Here is a 15,784-nt window from a genome sequence, read left to right on the forward strand (position 1 = left end):
GGTCACCTGAATAAAAGCATTTTCTTTATTTAACACTAATATTTATTTTTCACTTTGGACTAATTTCATCTGACTAATGTCATTAGAAAATAGATGTTTTAGATAGACATCAAGCAACAAGTATAAATGCAAATCTTAAACATGGAACAGAAAGAAAGGTCTAAGTCTCCATTGACCAAAATCTGAAACAGAACTGTCCCATGAGTTATCTTGTCATACAATAAATATGAGGGAATAAAAGAATACCATGATCTGAAATAAGTAAAGAAAACTACAATGAATACTTCATAAAGCTACAATATCAAATGTTTATCTTTCAACCCAAGAGTTCCTAACACAATGTACAAATAACACCCAAAAACAACAACAGCAGAAATTAATTTTATTGACTATTTTAGGGAGGAAGTTGCCGCATCTACTCTTATATAATTTTAGTTTTGACCAGTAGAACCAAAACCTCCTGATCCACGTTCAGTGTCATCTAAGCCCTGAAAAAGAAAGAGTGTCAAGTCATTAAGTTAATGTCAAAGTGTCTTTCCTCTTAAGAGACCTAAATTTTAGTCTTTTTTTACAGTGTTGCCTTGCGAGCAGCAAATCTTTCTGAAGGAAAAATGACAGAAAGCAGAAGAAAAAAAGAAGGTAAAACAGATAGATGATTTAGCCACAAGTATTTTCTAAAAGTTTATCCAAAAGTGCATTAGGAATTTAATGAATTAGAGAATTAAAAATTAGCTTCCAAGGAAAAGTTAAATATGAAATCATAAAGAATTCTTTTCAAAATTTACTTAAAATTAAAGACTTCAGTTAGAAGGGACCCTGATGATCATCAAAACCTCTCTCTAACCCTCATTTTGCTACTGAAGAATCAGGGACCCAGAGAGAAGTAACCTCAGAAGAAGTATGGAAACAAATCCATATCCTTTGGTTCAAACTCCATCATTCTTTGCATTATACCATTCTGCCAACTTCTACTAAATTAAAAGAATAAACTTTCATTTTAGCATTTACCAAGTCTTCAAAATTTATTTCACTTCTAACGTCATTTGTTGTTAGGACTGTTAATCTAACAAAAAATAATTTTCCTTATTCTCTACAAGGACTTTTACATGGAACTACATTTCTATGTTAAAAAAAAAAATTATATGATTTACTCACCATCTTAAAATAGCTAGATCTCCCGTAACAGGAAACTAATAAAGAAATAACCCATACTTACAATATAGACTGACTCTATCCAATGGTTTAATTATAATGACTTACTTGGACTTCTTCAAGTTCTGGATAAAAAACCCGTTCACAAATCAGCTGTGCAATCCGGTCACCCTTTTTTACTTTAAATTAAAAAAAATTTGTTATAAACATCTACTTCAGAAAAAACACTACAAGTTTAACAATTACAATTAATTACATGATTAACTTACCTTCAAAGGTTTCTTTGCCAAAATTAAATAGTACTACACCAACATTTCCTCTGTAATCTTCATCTATGACACCAGCTATAGGAAGACATAATAAAATTAATGAAACACAAAGTTTTTGGTAGTTACAACTATTTATCTTTAATTACTTAGGCTAATGGAGTACAAAAAATCTAGAGGCAGCTTGATATAATGGATTGAGTTTGGAACTGCAGTTAGGGAAACCCAGGTTAACATTTGGCTTCTGGCACTTACCAGCTACACAACACAGAGCAAATTATTGCACCTTTATGTATCTCAGGCAATTTCTTAAGTTTAAACTACTAAATTAGACAGGATTTGACTGATGTTAATACAGATAGTTCACTTTAAGAAATCACAGATGACAAAGGTAATTCCATGTTTGGCTCTAAAACATTTCTATATTTAAATCTAAACATAGATCCATAGGAAACTCAGGAAATTTATAGCATTTTAAACAAAAATATAAAGGCCTAATTCAGAAGCACCTGGAAAACTATCCAGTTTTTCCATCTAATTATGCAAATCAACTCTTTCCTACTTCCCACTCTGAAAATAGATAGTATAACCTCCAAATGATATCATACTTTTAGCTTGAGCTGGTTGCCTCTTCTCAAACTTTCAATCTGGTTCACACATTTCCTGAGTACTAAGAGAAAATTAAGTGTTTTGATTTTAAAGCCTTACAGCAAAGCTAAAGGTACATTGCCTTCACTTGTGATATACCCCTAAAAAATCTTCCTTTTTTTTCTCCTTAGAATTTTTAAAGAAAGGTTTCATGAGTTCAGGCAGTCAAGAACATAGCTAGGTTGATGCTGAAGTTAAGAGTTACTTGAATATCTGCTATAAACTTGTTGACTTTTTTGGGAAAGAAAAATTCCTCATTTAAAATCTATATATCAAATTCAGAAAATGGGGTAAGAAAGAACAAGGGCTACTCATTCTACTTCTGAGAACTTCCCATACTGAATATTCAGGAAAAAAAATGACATGATTTCTTCCATGAAATCACAAGAAGTTAATAAAATGGGAATCCTACACTAAAATATTTTAACCTATTAGTAATTCACTAGCAAAATTTGCCTTTCAAAATGTTTCCAGAGGTTTCATGTAAGAAGTACATTAATTACCTCCAAAATGGTATTTCCATCATACATAGTTGTTAAGCACAGATATATTTCAAGAAAATGGTAGACAAAGGCAGGCATAAAATGGGAATGTCTCAATCAAACAGTTGTAGGAATTCTTTGTCAAAACTGTAGAGTGGGAAGTTGTGAACTATGTTCTTGAATTGAATAGTAACAAAAAGTGGGCCAGCCCACATGATGCTGAATCATGTTTTCTTTTCCCACATCCTGTGGAAGAAGGTTGACTTAATCCTTCATATCCTTGAAGAAAGTTATTTTATGAAATAACTGTTCTCCATCTTATTTCTGAGTACCTAAGTAGAAACAGTTTTAGGCTTAAAGAGGGATTTAGATTAGATTTAAGGAATAAATTACTCAGTGTTATATCTTGTTAAACACTGGAACAAATTAGCAAAAGTTGTGGAATTTCTTTCCCTGGAGATTTTTTTTAGAAAAGAATCAATATCCACCTGTCTAGAATAATTTAGGTAAAGCTAAGTAAGATTAGCTAAGTTGGTACATATTTGCAAAACTGCAAAAAACGAAAAAATCTGGTATCTAAGGTGGCTTTGTTTGGCTCACAAACGTGACTGGTTATCTTGCATATTCAATTGCAGTGGTCAAGTGTTTGCCCTGGAGCTTCAGATCTTCCACACTATAAACTTAGAAAAACTTTTTAATGCACACTTCAAGATATATTTTAAAAGTTAAAAACTATGAATGAGAAAAATTAAAATATGAGAAAATAAAGGCCATCACATATACTTTGTTAGTAACCATGAACCTCCACAAATTTCAGAAATTCAGGGTTCATTTTACACCCAACATAGAACAGACTATTCAAGAAAAACATGGAAACATAATTTTCTATGTGAACACAAGGACATTTCTTTCTCTTCATGAGAAAGCAAAATGTGTCTTGAAGTTATCATTGGAAAAATCATGCATTGGAACTGGCAGACTGAATAACTGACTTCAGGCAAAAGTTTTACTGTGTCAAAGCTTTGGCATGTCATTTGTTGGAAACCTATTTTAGTTAAAAACCATCCACACCTACCAGATGTGCATTCTGAATAGAATCCTGCATACTCAACTTTTTCCTCTGACCCTTCTTTACAGCCTGGGATTCTAACAACATCCTTCTTAGGAAATAAAATGTTTTGCCAGCTATGATAAACCTATGCCTACAAGACATTTTTAAGCAACAAGAGATCCAAGAACACGCCACAATTTTATGAACAACATATACCAACTTTGGGCTAGTTTTCCATTTCTTTTGGGTCAATGTTTTTTGGGTGTTTGTCTTAAACACTGAAAATACTGGTTATAGAATGAATAAAGCACTCAAATTTCACCATAAAGTTATTTTCTAATACAGAATATATACTAGGCCAGTCTTAAATTATCAGGGTTACAAACATAATAATGTTTTTTAAAATAAAAAAAATGGCTGCAAATAAAATATAAAGCTGAGGATCTTTAATTTGTGGGTCACAATCTCAGCATCGTAGGGTTAAGTGTGATATTATAAATCTGAGGATATAGATAGGAACTTCAGCTTCCTTACCTGATTTTAGTCAAGTCACCTGTTAAGTGTGACTCAAACTTTCTGGGCCTTAGAAGGAACCTTCTTATATAACAAGGTTAGACTGACGATCATTCAAGTTCCTTCCAGATCTGAAAAACTGAAGAGGCAGCAGAGCTGCTGCTAGACCCCAGTATTATCTATCCTATATCACCACCTAGTGACATCATGAGAGATGCCACTTTATCAGCTAGGGCTAGGCTGAGCTATGGAAGGACAGAAGCCAGATGCCAGAGAATTTTATAGATAGGTAAAATCATTTCCTGTAACTTCTCAAGGGATTTGGCAAAGACAGTGGCAGCTTGAACAAAAGTCCAGATATGAGTGATGGGAAAGAGCAGGCCAGTTTGATTACAATATAGAGTATAAAAAGGGGTGCAAAAAGAAATTAATTTTAAAAAGACATTTTAGAGCCAGATTGTCAAAGGTTTTAAATGATAGTTTATATTTTGATCCAGAGGTAAGTATTTGCTATATGCAAAACACTGGGGATACATATATAGCATGCTTCAGCTGCAAGTCTGATCGAAAGGCTCTATCCAGTCCTTAGGATATAGTGCCAGAACAGGTGGTAATGCATCTTCTTTCCTGTAATTTCCACTGATAAAATCATATCTAGTTCTGATGCTAAACCATTTGACAGCACCAGAAACTTTCTTTGGCACTGCTGCTCCTATAGAAGCAATTGCTAGGTCATATCTCTGTTAAGGTTGATCCCTTGGATAAAGGCTTTAAGAGCTGGGCTGGAGAGAGGGTCAGTGGAGTGTTGTTGTTTCTGGGTCCCTTGGGCTCAGGATCCAGTAACTCCATCCAGATGAAAGGAGGTGATTATGCTTGTGCCTCACTGGGTATGAATCTCTTATTTTTTCCTCAAGCTGCGTTATTGCTATAGTCAGGCTGGCCTGCCTGCACTGAGGGTGTGGCTGGTGGGGATGACCAATCCGATGAATGATGGCTATGGTGACTAAGTTGGAAATGGAGCCATTGGCTGGGTGGGTACTGCTTTCCCAGCACTCTTGGACATGGTATTGCAAAACACTGTACTTATTTGATGCTTATCAGGTTGTATTGACCTGTTTCTTACTAATTTTTTAATAAAACATTTAAATAAAGGAAAGTGGGAATATCAGCAAGGAGACCTTTCGGAAAAACTAAAGCCATACAAAATTAAAATCTAAAAAAATTAAAAATCATCCCTTAGAAGCCAAGAGCCTATTCTTGGTTAAAGGCTGAAGAGTCAGCAGAGGTTTCCAAACTGTAGCCCACATTATGACAGAGTAGGTGTTGGTAATTTTCTTGACTATACATATTTGTTACAATAAAGGGCCTGTACAAACAGTACAGAAAGAATCACAAACAGAGCAAATGTGTCCCTCACTAATAGGTTATGGTCAGACAGATGAAGCTCAGAGTTCTACTTCATGGAAGGAGAACCCTTATGGATGTTAAGTTCAAGGTATGCCCACGTGGGGCCATCAATGTGTAGAAAATGTAGTCATCAAGTCTAAGGGAAGGGGTTGAAATGGAAAAGACTGTAGGCCTCATATGAAGACTTGGATAAGACTGATACAGAGTAAAGAAAGCTGAACCAAGAGAATGTACACGATGATCAGTCATATGAATGAAAACATTAAAAGCAATTAAAATTAAGATAATGTCCAATTTTGTTTCCAGAGGACTTACATTGCCCTGTAAGTCTATATTATACAGAGAAATTACATTGCCCTGGCAAAGATAGCAGACTCTGAGTGCGACTACAAACCGTTGCTGATTTCGCATAACTATTTTCTTTTTGTTTCTCTCTAGCTATGTGACCGGGAGGTAGGGGCATTAAGAATTACTAATGGGCTCCACTGTGGACTCTAAACTTTCTTCACTGTGCCACTGTAGCCACCTGTCACTTAAGTAAGTCCTGCAGTCCCTTCATCAAATGGGTCCATTCTTCCCCAAATCCCAGTATAAGGAAAATGCCCAGGCCAGCCATGTCTTCATTCCTTTGGGGGCTCTATCTGACTATCCAGAAGGATGCCTTCTCCTTCTTCATATTGTACTCCCTTTTCAGCTTCCATTTACCTTGTCTTCTCCTATTAGAATATAAGTTCCTAGAGGGCAGGCATTATCTTTCTGCTTGTATTTGTATTTCTAGCACTTAGTACATGGCATGTAGCAAATGTCTAACACATGCTTGTTATTCTTTAAAAAACAATAAGTTAGACAGCTTAGTAGAGAAGATGCCCGGGAGTCAGGAAAAGCTGGATTCAAGTCTCTCCTCTACCACATAATGGTCAAGTTAACCCCTTAGTGTCCAAGCACCCAAGACTGTAAGTGGCAGAGCAAGTGCTAGATCTGCAATGGCCATGAATGGGCCACAGGTGCTGACATCATCACCATCTGGTCAAAAAAAACCCAAAAGGCATGTCCAAGAGGTGAGGAAAAGCAGCTTCTCATTCTCTGTATACCTTTCTCGAGTCCAATTTTGTTATTCTTCCCAGAGACCTCTTCTTAATGGCCTTCAAAGAGCTATAGATGCTTCTTCTTAGTCTTCTTTTCAGTACTTCAACTGATCCCCCACTTCTTGTAGGACACATTTTTAGATTCTTCACCCAGCCCTACCATTCCCTCATGCACACACCCTACCCTATGGCATGCATGCCTGAGGGGTCACTCAGAGTCCTCTCTGTGGGCATGCGCACTGTCACCCCAACACAAGAGTTCACCAGAGTTCGTTACTAGAAAGCCAGAGATGTAGGGCCGGGCTGCTCCCCCACCCAACCATGGGAGCCTGAGAACATTTCTCATATCACCTACTCCTCTAAAAGGCTTGCTATCACTGCCCTAGTCTATTGATTGTTTTTAAATATATAGTACCCAGAACCAAACACAGTACCCCAAGGATATGATATCATGTAAAATTTTAGGTTATCAGTCTTGGGTTAAAAATGCATTTGCTTTCTGTGTACACAATCTCCTTGAGGACAGACTGTCCCACTTGTTTTTTTGCTCCTAGTTCCTAGCACAGAGGTGTTACTTAAATGCTTGATTTACAGATATGTTATGTGATTTGAGCACTGGACAGCTCCTTTGATCCACAAGCCTCCTCCAGCAAGTACTGTGAAAATTCTATAGCCTGTCAGTTCAAGGTACTGAGCAGTTGGGACTAGTAACTCAGGGTCTGAAACCAAATATGAACCCACAGTAAAACCTTAGATGTTATTAGGTTCAAACCATATGGCTCGCCACTGTAAAAAGGGAGAGGTTTTTGGGGATGGGATTGAATTGGGCCAGGGTCAGCAAGTTGACTGTGGGCAAAGTCTGTCCTGAGTTAACGCACACAGACCACTAAGACAGCAAATAAAAGCTGATTTAATTAAAAAGGGAAAGGTCAGAAGGAATTTGGATAACCTTAATTTAGTCTCTAACTAAAATCCCAGATTTAAAGTTGTTCCCTTTTGAGAAGTCTTCAAAGTATTTCCCTACACTAAGCCTAGCCTCTCTGACCTAAAGATCCCCAGTCCTACTCTAGCTAAAGTTGCACTAAACCAAACCCCCTTTTGATGGTATTTCAGGTAGTGGTCTTAGGCAGTAAGGCAGGGCACAGCAAAGGGAAAGGTCCTGGATCCAGAAAGGAACAGACCTGATCTTACAAATCAGAAGGTCAGATGGTCAGGATTACAGGTGGATACAGCCAACAACAGCAAGGCTCCAATAGGACAACAGGTAGGATGGGAAGACAAAGTAGAAATAGTCACCAAGCAAAAGCAACCAGTCCCTCCAGGTCAAACCAGAGAAAAACTCAGCTCAAACCCAGTCAAATGTCTCACCCTCTACTCCCACATTCTAGAATCTTTTCCCTGCATCTGCATCCATTTCTTGCGGACTCTGCTTTACCTGCTCAAATCTTCTCTTCCTTATAACAAGTTAAGATATCTGTATATGGATTTGTATATTTATTCTTCTGAAAAATATGTATCTTTTTGAGTCTATGCATCTACACAGGTTACTAGTTTTGAGGTTTTCAAAGTGGGAATGCAATAATTGTCAATTCTAGTTCCTTTTTTTTTGCCCCTCAAAACCTTAAGGTTGCTGATCAACAGTCTCATAATTTTCTCACAAAAGAAACAGGTATCTTTAGAAAATTATTTTGGTAATTCCTTTCCCCTCCTATTTTTTTGGGTTTATTTTTGGAGCAGAGGGCCTAATAACCAAAGCTAGTTTTCCCCACTAGCAGAAGATGACATCAGTCATCATTTTGAAAATAATTACTAAATTGAAACACTCAGAAATATTTACTTCTGAGTGAAACTTTACCTATAAGTAAATTATTTCATTTTTTGTTAAGACTAGAGTACATAAAAATATGAATTATTGTTGGCCATTTCTTTAATGGGGTGGCAGATAATGAATTATAATGTACAAAGTAAAATTTAATTTTATCTTCAAATAGGATTTAAAAAATAAGCTACCATATAACTTTCATTTATTTAGGAAAGGAAAAAAAAACCTTAAAAATAAGACTGACATAAGTAAACATCTTACCTCCTACATCTATGAAGTGTTTTGCAGCCAAGCCAGAACGTGGAGCTTAACAAAAAAAGAGGAAAAATATTTGAAAATTTGAAACAATCTTGCCTTACTATAATTGTAAATCTAGCCACTTGTATGTTACATGTACCTATTTTTCACATAGGCAAAGCTACTTGATGGCATTAAGATTACCATGCTCATTTTTCTGATATTGAAATATTTTTAGAAGGTTTTCCCATAACTTCTACACACTGAAAATATTAATATTCCAATGTTTATTTACAGTTGTTCCAAATGCTAATTTAATAAGTATTTCTTAATGAACATTCCTAGGCACTTTTCTTAGGCTTATCAGAGCTACCAGCATCACTACCCTTGTACTTTGGTTTATTATTATTATAATTAAATAGCATTAATGAAACAAAGAGAATGCTTTGATGGGACAAGTGAGAATTTCAAAGACTGATATGGGAGCTAATGTTTGGGAATAAACAATGTAATGACTCTATACTAACCTTCGCAGAGAAAGAATAAGCGAGATTGGGCAAACTGCTGGGGAACTTTACACTACTTGAGAAAATGGTGTGGATTTAGTATGTAATTAACAATGTTTATTTTATGAATTTTTCTGCCTTTATTTTTTGCCAATTGCATAAACCTGAATTTCAGTGTGTTGAGTTTGTGTAAAAAGAGATCCTACTGTATTCCTTTCCTAACCTGTGAAATATAGCAAAGAGGTGGGAATAAGGCAACAATGAAAATTTTGCTCTCCTAAATAGCACATTAGATTTCCTAGCTCCAACCATTGCAGCATTTCCTAGGAATATGCTAGCAATTAGTGGTAAAAGTGCCTCACTATACTTCTACAATAAAAACAAGAGATATGAGAGATATCAGGCTACAGGAAAGTTACAAAAGGTTGCTGTGCTGTCTTTTATCTAATCTATCCCCTATTAGAAATCATATTGAATAATTTCCCCTAATCCTAACTTTCCAAATATATAGGATCATATGATTAAGTGAACATGAAAAGTAAAACAAACCAGAAAATCTTATTTATTTCAAACATAAAGTTAAGCTACTTAAGTCACTTACCAACTCGGCCATAACAGCCAGGAGGAAGAGAAATCTGAATGTCTGTTTTCACGAGGGCTTTCTCCATTGCTGGTATTGTATAATCATAGGCACTATAGAAATTATCAAGCAAAATAAATAATGAAGGTTAATATATTTTGTCAATTTAAATTTTTTACTGACAAGATATTAGATTATCAAAAATATCTAACACTTGGACTTCCTTATTAGTTCTTGGGGCATTTTAGATTTTTATATTACTATTCTTTAAAATAAATGCTCAAATCACCGATTTTCCAATTTATGTACACAAAATTCCCATGAAGCAGAATGGAAGGTATTGCTCTCTCCTAACAATGTTTCCTAGTATGTTTACTAAAGTAGTTCAAAATATCTTAATTATATAGTATACCATGACTGGGAAGGTGAGGGTATATGAGAACAAAGTTGAAAGGGTAGACCTTTGATAGGCACCATAGGAGCTGAGAAAGTAATGAGCTAAGAATGTAGAGAACATCATGTGTGTAAGAGTTTAAGAAAAAGCAGCCTTTTCCTGCCCTGCTTTGTAAATAGCTACTGTGTAATCATTACTGTTAAGCTATCATGTATTTAATGGCCCTGGCTGACTTGAGAGATCACCACTTTGTTTAACCTTTTTCGTTGCTGCCTCTCAATAATCTCCACAGTATTCTGTTCTTTCTAACTTTAGATCCATATATGGTGTCTAATATCAGTTAGTCATCATTACAGGAGAATTGGTTCTAGACTTTCAGACCACAAGACATTGTCAGTTGGAGGTTTCCCCATTCCTAGATCGAGCTTATTCTTTTACCTTGATACTTGGCCACATCCCATTGGGAAGAGTTTGATTTGACTGTTTAAGGTGCTTTGTCCAGTCTGAACAGGGCTAACAAATCCACATGCAGGATCAGAGCTATGAGGGGGTGATCTGGCAATGCTCTTTGTTTAGCTGTGGAACTATAGGAAAGCACATATATTTACATTCATTTGGTCTTTGGGACAGTCATGGCTTTCCTTATTGACCATGGCTTCATATTTTTATAATTTAACATATTTTTGGGATGAATGTGAGCACTCATAGTAAGTAATAATAAGATAACAAAAAGAATAAAATTCTCAGGAATTAAGGACCAAGTGTAACATTGTCCCTTCTATTTGTTTTTTTTTTTAAATTGAGGATTTTGTTATCTTCATTTGTTTTTTAGCCTCCCTCCATTCAACCTATTCATGGAGTATAATACACTGTACATTAAACCATTTCATTATATTTAATTTAATGATTTTTATTTTCCTACTCTTCCTGACCCCATTTCCAGTTTTCTTGGCAAAGATACTATATGTTTGTCATTTCCTTCTCCAGCCCATTTTACAGATGAGGAAATTGAGGCAGTTAAGGGACATATCCAGGGTCCCACAGCTAAGGCTTGAGGTGAGATTTGAATTTAGGTCTTCATAACTACAGGCCTGGCACTCTATCCACTGTACAACCTAGGTGTCCCTCACCACTGCTTTACTCAGTTATTAAAATGGGACTGCACAAAGGTCCATCCCCAAAAGCTGCATGTCCCATAGGTTTTTCTTTTCTTTTATGAAAAGCATTTTAAGGTTTGTCAAGGATTATAATTCTATACTTCTACCTGCACCAGAATCAATTGGAAATCTCCGCTAAAGACCTACTTTACTGTCTCATTGAGTCATGGAAGTGACCCTGGATTCCTGTGGACTAAACCCACTGGAACTCAAACTCTGGGAGATACTACAAAGTTGTAAAAGTTTTGGTTATGGATTTGGTCACCATCTCAATTTGGTGCTATCTCAATTGGTAAGTCTTGCTAATTTCAGAGGCTTAACAGGAGATAGGACTACATGGTGATATATAGTGGTGGAAGGTGCATTAAAAATAATGGCAGGTCCTAAAAATATTAAAAGATGTTTAGTGAAAAAGGTGAGGAATTTTAACCGCTCTAAACTCTCTTAGAATAAAAGCATTGGTAAGTGGTGTATGGGTGAATTCTGGATCCTCAAATAAGTTTAGCCTTTCCTTTCCTTTTTTAAGTTCAATTATCTGTAATATTAGGCTTACTTAATAGGTTTTAACTATAATAACTACGTGCAAGATGTTTTATGGAGTTATAACATCTTCTGAAAAATCAGTTTTCTATATGTCATTTTAGAGGTACTTAGGATTATCTTGAGTACATTTCCCACTGCCCTTGCCCTTGCCCTTCTCCTTCTCTCTCTCCCTCCCTCCCTCCTCTTAGTATATCTAATTCAATAAATGTTTATTATGGTCTACCAGAGAAGATATAAGTACACAAATAAGAATAAGACAAAGTAAAAGGTAACAAAGACAAGAAAATGTTTTAAGACAATTAAAGGGCTAATTGAAAAATAAGAAGCTTGGCAAAGGAGGTAGTTCTTGAGATGAGCCTTAAAGAAGTTTGAAACAGGCAGGGATGAAGATAGAGTACATGTAGGACATAGGAGATAGCTTTCCAGATGCCTGGAAAAAAGGTCATGTTCAGGGAATAGCTTAACCTGAGACATTATGTACACGTATAATCCAGTGGAATTGCTTGTCAGCTCCAGGAACGGGGAAGGAGAGAACACAAATCATGTAACCATGAAAAAAATCTCATTAATTAATTAGAAAAAAACAACCTGGGACATTATGAGTAGGAAGAGGAGCAGTGTTATTAAGACTGCAAAGACAAGTTGGGAAAAGACTGGAAAGCCTTAAATATATGGCTATTAAGTCAGTATTTTGTCTTAATTGGCAAAAGGGAGTTCCGATAACCAGTTAGGAAATCATTAAAGTAGTCCATGGGAGAGGCAAAAAGGTAATGTGAGAAGAGAGGAGGGGCAAGTGTATAATAGACTGCATATAAGATGCTTGCAAAGAAGAATAAAGTTCATAGAGAACTTTAAAGTAATTGTTCTCTAGCAGTCATTGACCAAAATCGGCTTAAAGATCCTAGAGCTAAAAGGGATCTAAGGCAAATGAGAAAATAATTATAAAGAGTAGTGCCTGACACATAGTATGCACTACATAAATATTAGCTCCTATCATTAGTCGTCTGTATAATATGGGGATATCCCAAAGGTTGTAGGCGTTGATCACTAAACTTTAATGGCTTAAAAAAAGGAACTAAGACTTTGAGACACCCTGCAACTAAGCAGCGGGTCCGCCAAAATTTAAGCGCCCAGAATTGGCGCGAAAATTAGTACACAGGAAACTGGGGCAAGAGGTAGGGATGTTCAAACCATGAGGGGCAGGGGGAGTTGGGGAGGAAGAACTCTGGGGTCTGGGGACCGGGGTTTGAATTCTGCCTCTAGGAACCCACGACCACATAATTTGAGACAAGTGGTCTCATTCACTCTGAGACTCAGTTTCTTCACCAGCAAAATATGAGTGGTTGTTAGTTCTTTTCAGGGGTTCTGGTCTTCTACCCTGAGGTCCGAACCTGCGCACGTGGGTGTGAGTGGGCGGCCGCCCCTGCACATCCAACCATCTAATTACCTACCTACTTACCTACCTGTACAAGTCATAGCCAGCAGCCCGGGCCGACCCCTTAGAGGGGGCAGTGGCATGCTCGGAGAGGCGGGCGAAGCGGAGGCGCACGGGGGTCTCCTCCTCGTGCTGCGCAGGCCGGGCCCGCTTGCTAGGGGAGACCGCAACGGGGTTTGCTTCGGAGCAGGGCATGACTGCACAGAGAGAGAGTAGAAAACACGGGCAGAGAAGACAATCTATCAATCAGTCCCGCGGCTAAGGAGACTTGAATTTTCCCGGGAGCCTCCGGGGCCCGACCTGGGCGAGCCCATTCTAGCAGGATGAAGGGAGAGACTATTTAAAATATTTGGGGAGGGAGCGAGTTTGGTGCCCCACATTATCCTTGTTCATAATCTTGATTTAAAACCTATCTTCATCCCTAATGGGCAGACCCTATGTGGGAGATTCTTTTTGATGGGCTCCTATTCCCAATTTCAGGCAATCTTCCACCACCCCCGCAGGGAGAGCTAAATGGGTGCGCCCCAGGCCAGTGGGCGGCATCTCTGCGACCCCAGCCAAAGTGTTCAGCTCCTTAAGCGCAACGCTAAATTGGAGAGGATTGCAAAATTGTGTTGAGTTTTTCTAACGAGCATCACCGGGAAGCTCTCCCGGAGGTTCAGGCGGACTCTAACCCTTATCAGGGATAAGAGAAGGAGCTGATAGGTAGCAGCTACTCCGCCCTTAGCAAATAGCTCCCCGCGGGGATTCCCCTTCCCGGAACACCAGTTTCCCTCTTTACTAGCATCACTGCAGCCCGGCCTGGAATAACTGAGGAATCTGTGGAAGAGCTGGTTGAGCCGTCCGAGCAGCATGGCAGACCTAAGCCGTTTGTTAGGGGGGCGGGGAGACGGGTTGGGTAGGTCTAGGAGATAACCATGGGTAAAAAGGGAAGGAGCGGCCAATTTTATGGCGGCCACCTAAATAGGATGGTAGACTCATTTGAGGTGTTCGTTTTATAGCTGTTAATACCCAGACAAGAGGAAGAAAAAAACCCTAAACACCTGGTTTAGAATCCAGAACGAAGCAGTTTTGGCCCTTGGCGGCCACCGTACCTCTTCCCCAGGAAAAAAACCCCGCAAAATTCTCTCGGTTTTAATAAGCGCTCCGCCTCTTGCGAGATTCCGGTTTGGGGGGGGGGTGGGGGGGTGGGGGATGATGGTCCGGGAGGGAACAGGAGAAATGCACATGCGCAATTGTAAACCCTCGCTGCTTTCTCCACTGGGGATACGGACCGGCCAAAGTCTACAGGGTCCTAGTGGCATCCGTTTACTGTTTATAGTGCAGGCCTTGGTGTCTATGACTGAAAATCGTTTTGGAGGCTAGAGGTGTGCAGTATCCTAGTGCGGGCTATGCACCAAGCTCTTTCTAGTGTGTCCGGACCCCTCATCCTCCCTGCTTTGTACAGAGCAGCAACCTTGGCTCTAAATCAGCAGAGATCTGCTGATTATTAGTCTTTGGTATAAGAATATACAAGCATGCAGAAAGATTCAGTGTTACCTAGGAAGGGAGTTTATAGGAAAGATATCTTTCCTTCCAAACTCTCCCCTCTTCCTAACTTCTGTGTTACTCTGTAGGGTATAGTCGTCCTCCCTCTTATCCAGGCTTACAAAGAGGTGTCATCCGTGATCAAATGATCACTTTTGTACCTCCTTTCCAACCAATTGCCAAATCCTATTCTTTCCACCTTCGCCTCTCCCCTAATGCATCCTCCTCTCATCTGACACTGCTACTGCACTGTTACTGCAGTAACCTGCTGGTGGGTTGGCCAGCCTCAAGTCTCCCCACCCCAGTGCTTATTTCAATTGTCAAAAGTGATTATCCTAAAAGGCAGCTTTGACCATGACATCCCCTTTCCAATAAGTATCAGTTTTTCCCCCATCTCCAGGATCACATACATGTCTTGGCTTTCAAAGCTCTTCATAACCCCAGGCCTTTCCTACCTTAACATTCTTTTACCTTTCTTACCCCACGAAGGCTTTGATCCAGTTGCACTACACAAGACATCTTATAGCCCAGCCTAAGTGTTTTCATTGGCTGTCCCCTATGTTCCCTTCTGTAAGAGGGTGATTTTAGGGGATGGGACTAGATGGTTAATATAGGCCAGTATCAGAAGATTTAACAGGTTTGGGAAGGCTAACACAACCCGTGTTAATAGGGTAATTGTGGGTTGATTGATTCAGGCAGAACTTGTCCTGAGGTAACACACAGACCACTCAATAACAGGGATAGATGTTAGATTTATTATAATAAGGAAAGGTGGAAAGAAAATTTAGATAACTCTAATATCAACTACCTAAGCCTTCCCCCAGGTCTAAATGTTTTGTCACTGAGAGTCTTCACAGAGATTGATCCTTCTACTGATCTCCCTAACTGTCTAATAGATCCCAGGCCCTAATCTTGGATGGACCTACACTAAACCAAACCCCCCTTGACGGTAATAGAGAAGAGGTCTCTGACAGGTTAT

General features: G+C 38.4%; 1 protein-coding gene across 2 annotated transcripts; it reads right to left on the reverse strand.

Annotated features, from left to right (window-relative positions):
* Positions 1-359: 359 nt before the first annotated feature.
* On the reverse strand, positions 360-14,435 carry DUT (deoxyuridine triphosphatase). Of its 2 annotated transcripts, none has more exons than XM_044662248.1 (7): positions 14,373-14,435; positions 13,307-13,475; positions 9,771-9,862; positions 8,688-8,732; positions 1,422-1,496; positions 1,261-1,331; positions 360-488 (listed from the first exon to the last, which is right to left on the reverse strand). In XM_044662248.1, exons 2-7 carry the CDS (start codon positions 13,471-13,473, stop codon positions 432-434), a joined length of 507 nt encoding a protein of 168 aa, XP_044518183.1. In that variant the 5' UTR covers positions 13,474-13,475; positions 14,373-14,435; the 3' UTR covers positions 360-431. The 2 variants fall into 2 exon arrangements, with proteins under 2 accessions (XP_044518183.1, XP_044518182.1); XM_044662247.1 differs by lacking the exon at positions 14,373-14,435 and adding an exon at positions 14,060-14,134.
* Between the last annotated feature and the right edge of the window lie 1,349 nt (positions 14,436-15,784).

Source organism: Gracilinanus agilis, chromosome 2 (assembly GCF_016433145.1).
Source record: "Gracilinanus agilis isolate LMUSP501 chromosome 2, AgileGrace, whole genome shotgun sequence".
Taxonomy (NCBI): Eukaryota; Metazoa; Chordata; class Mammalia; order Didelphimorphia; family Didelphidae; genus Gracilinanus; species Gracilinanus agilis.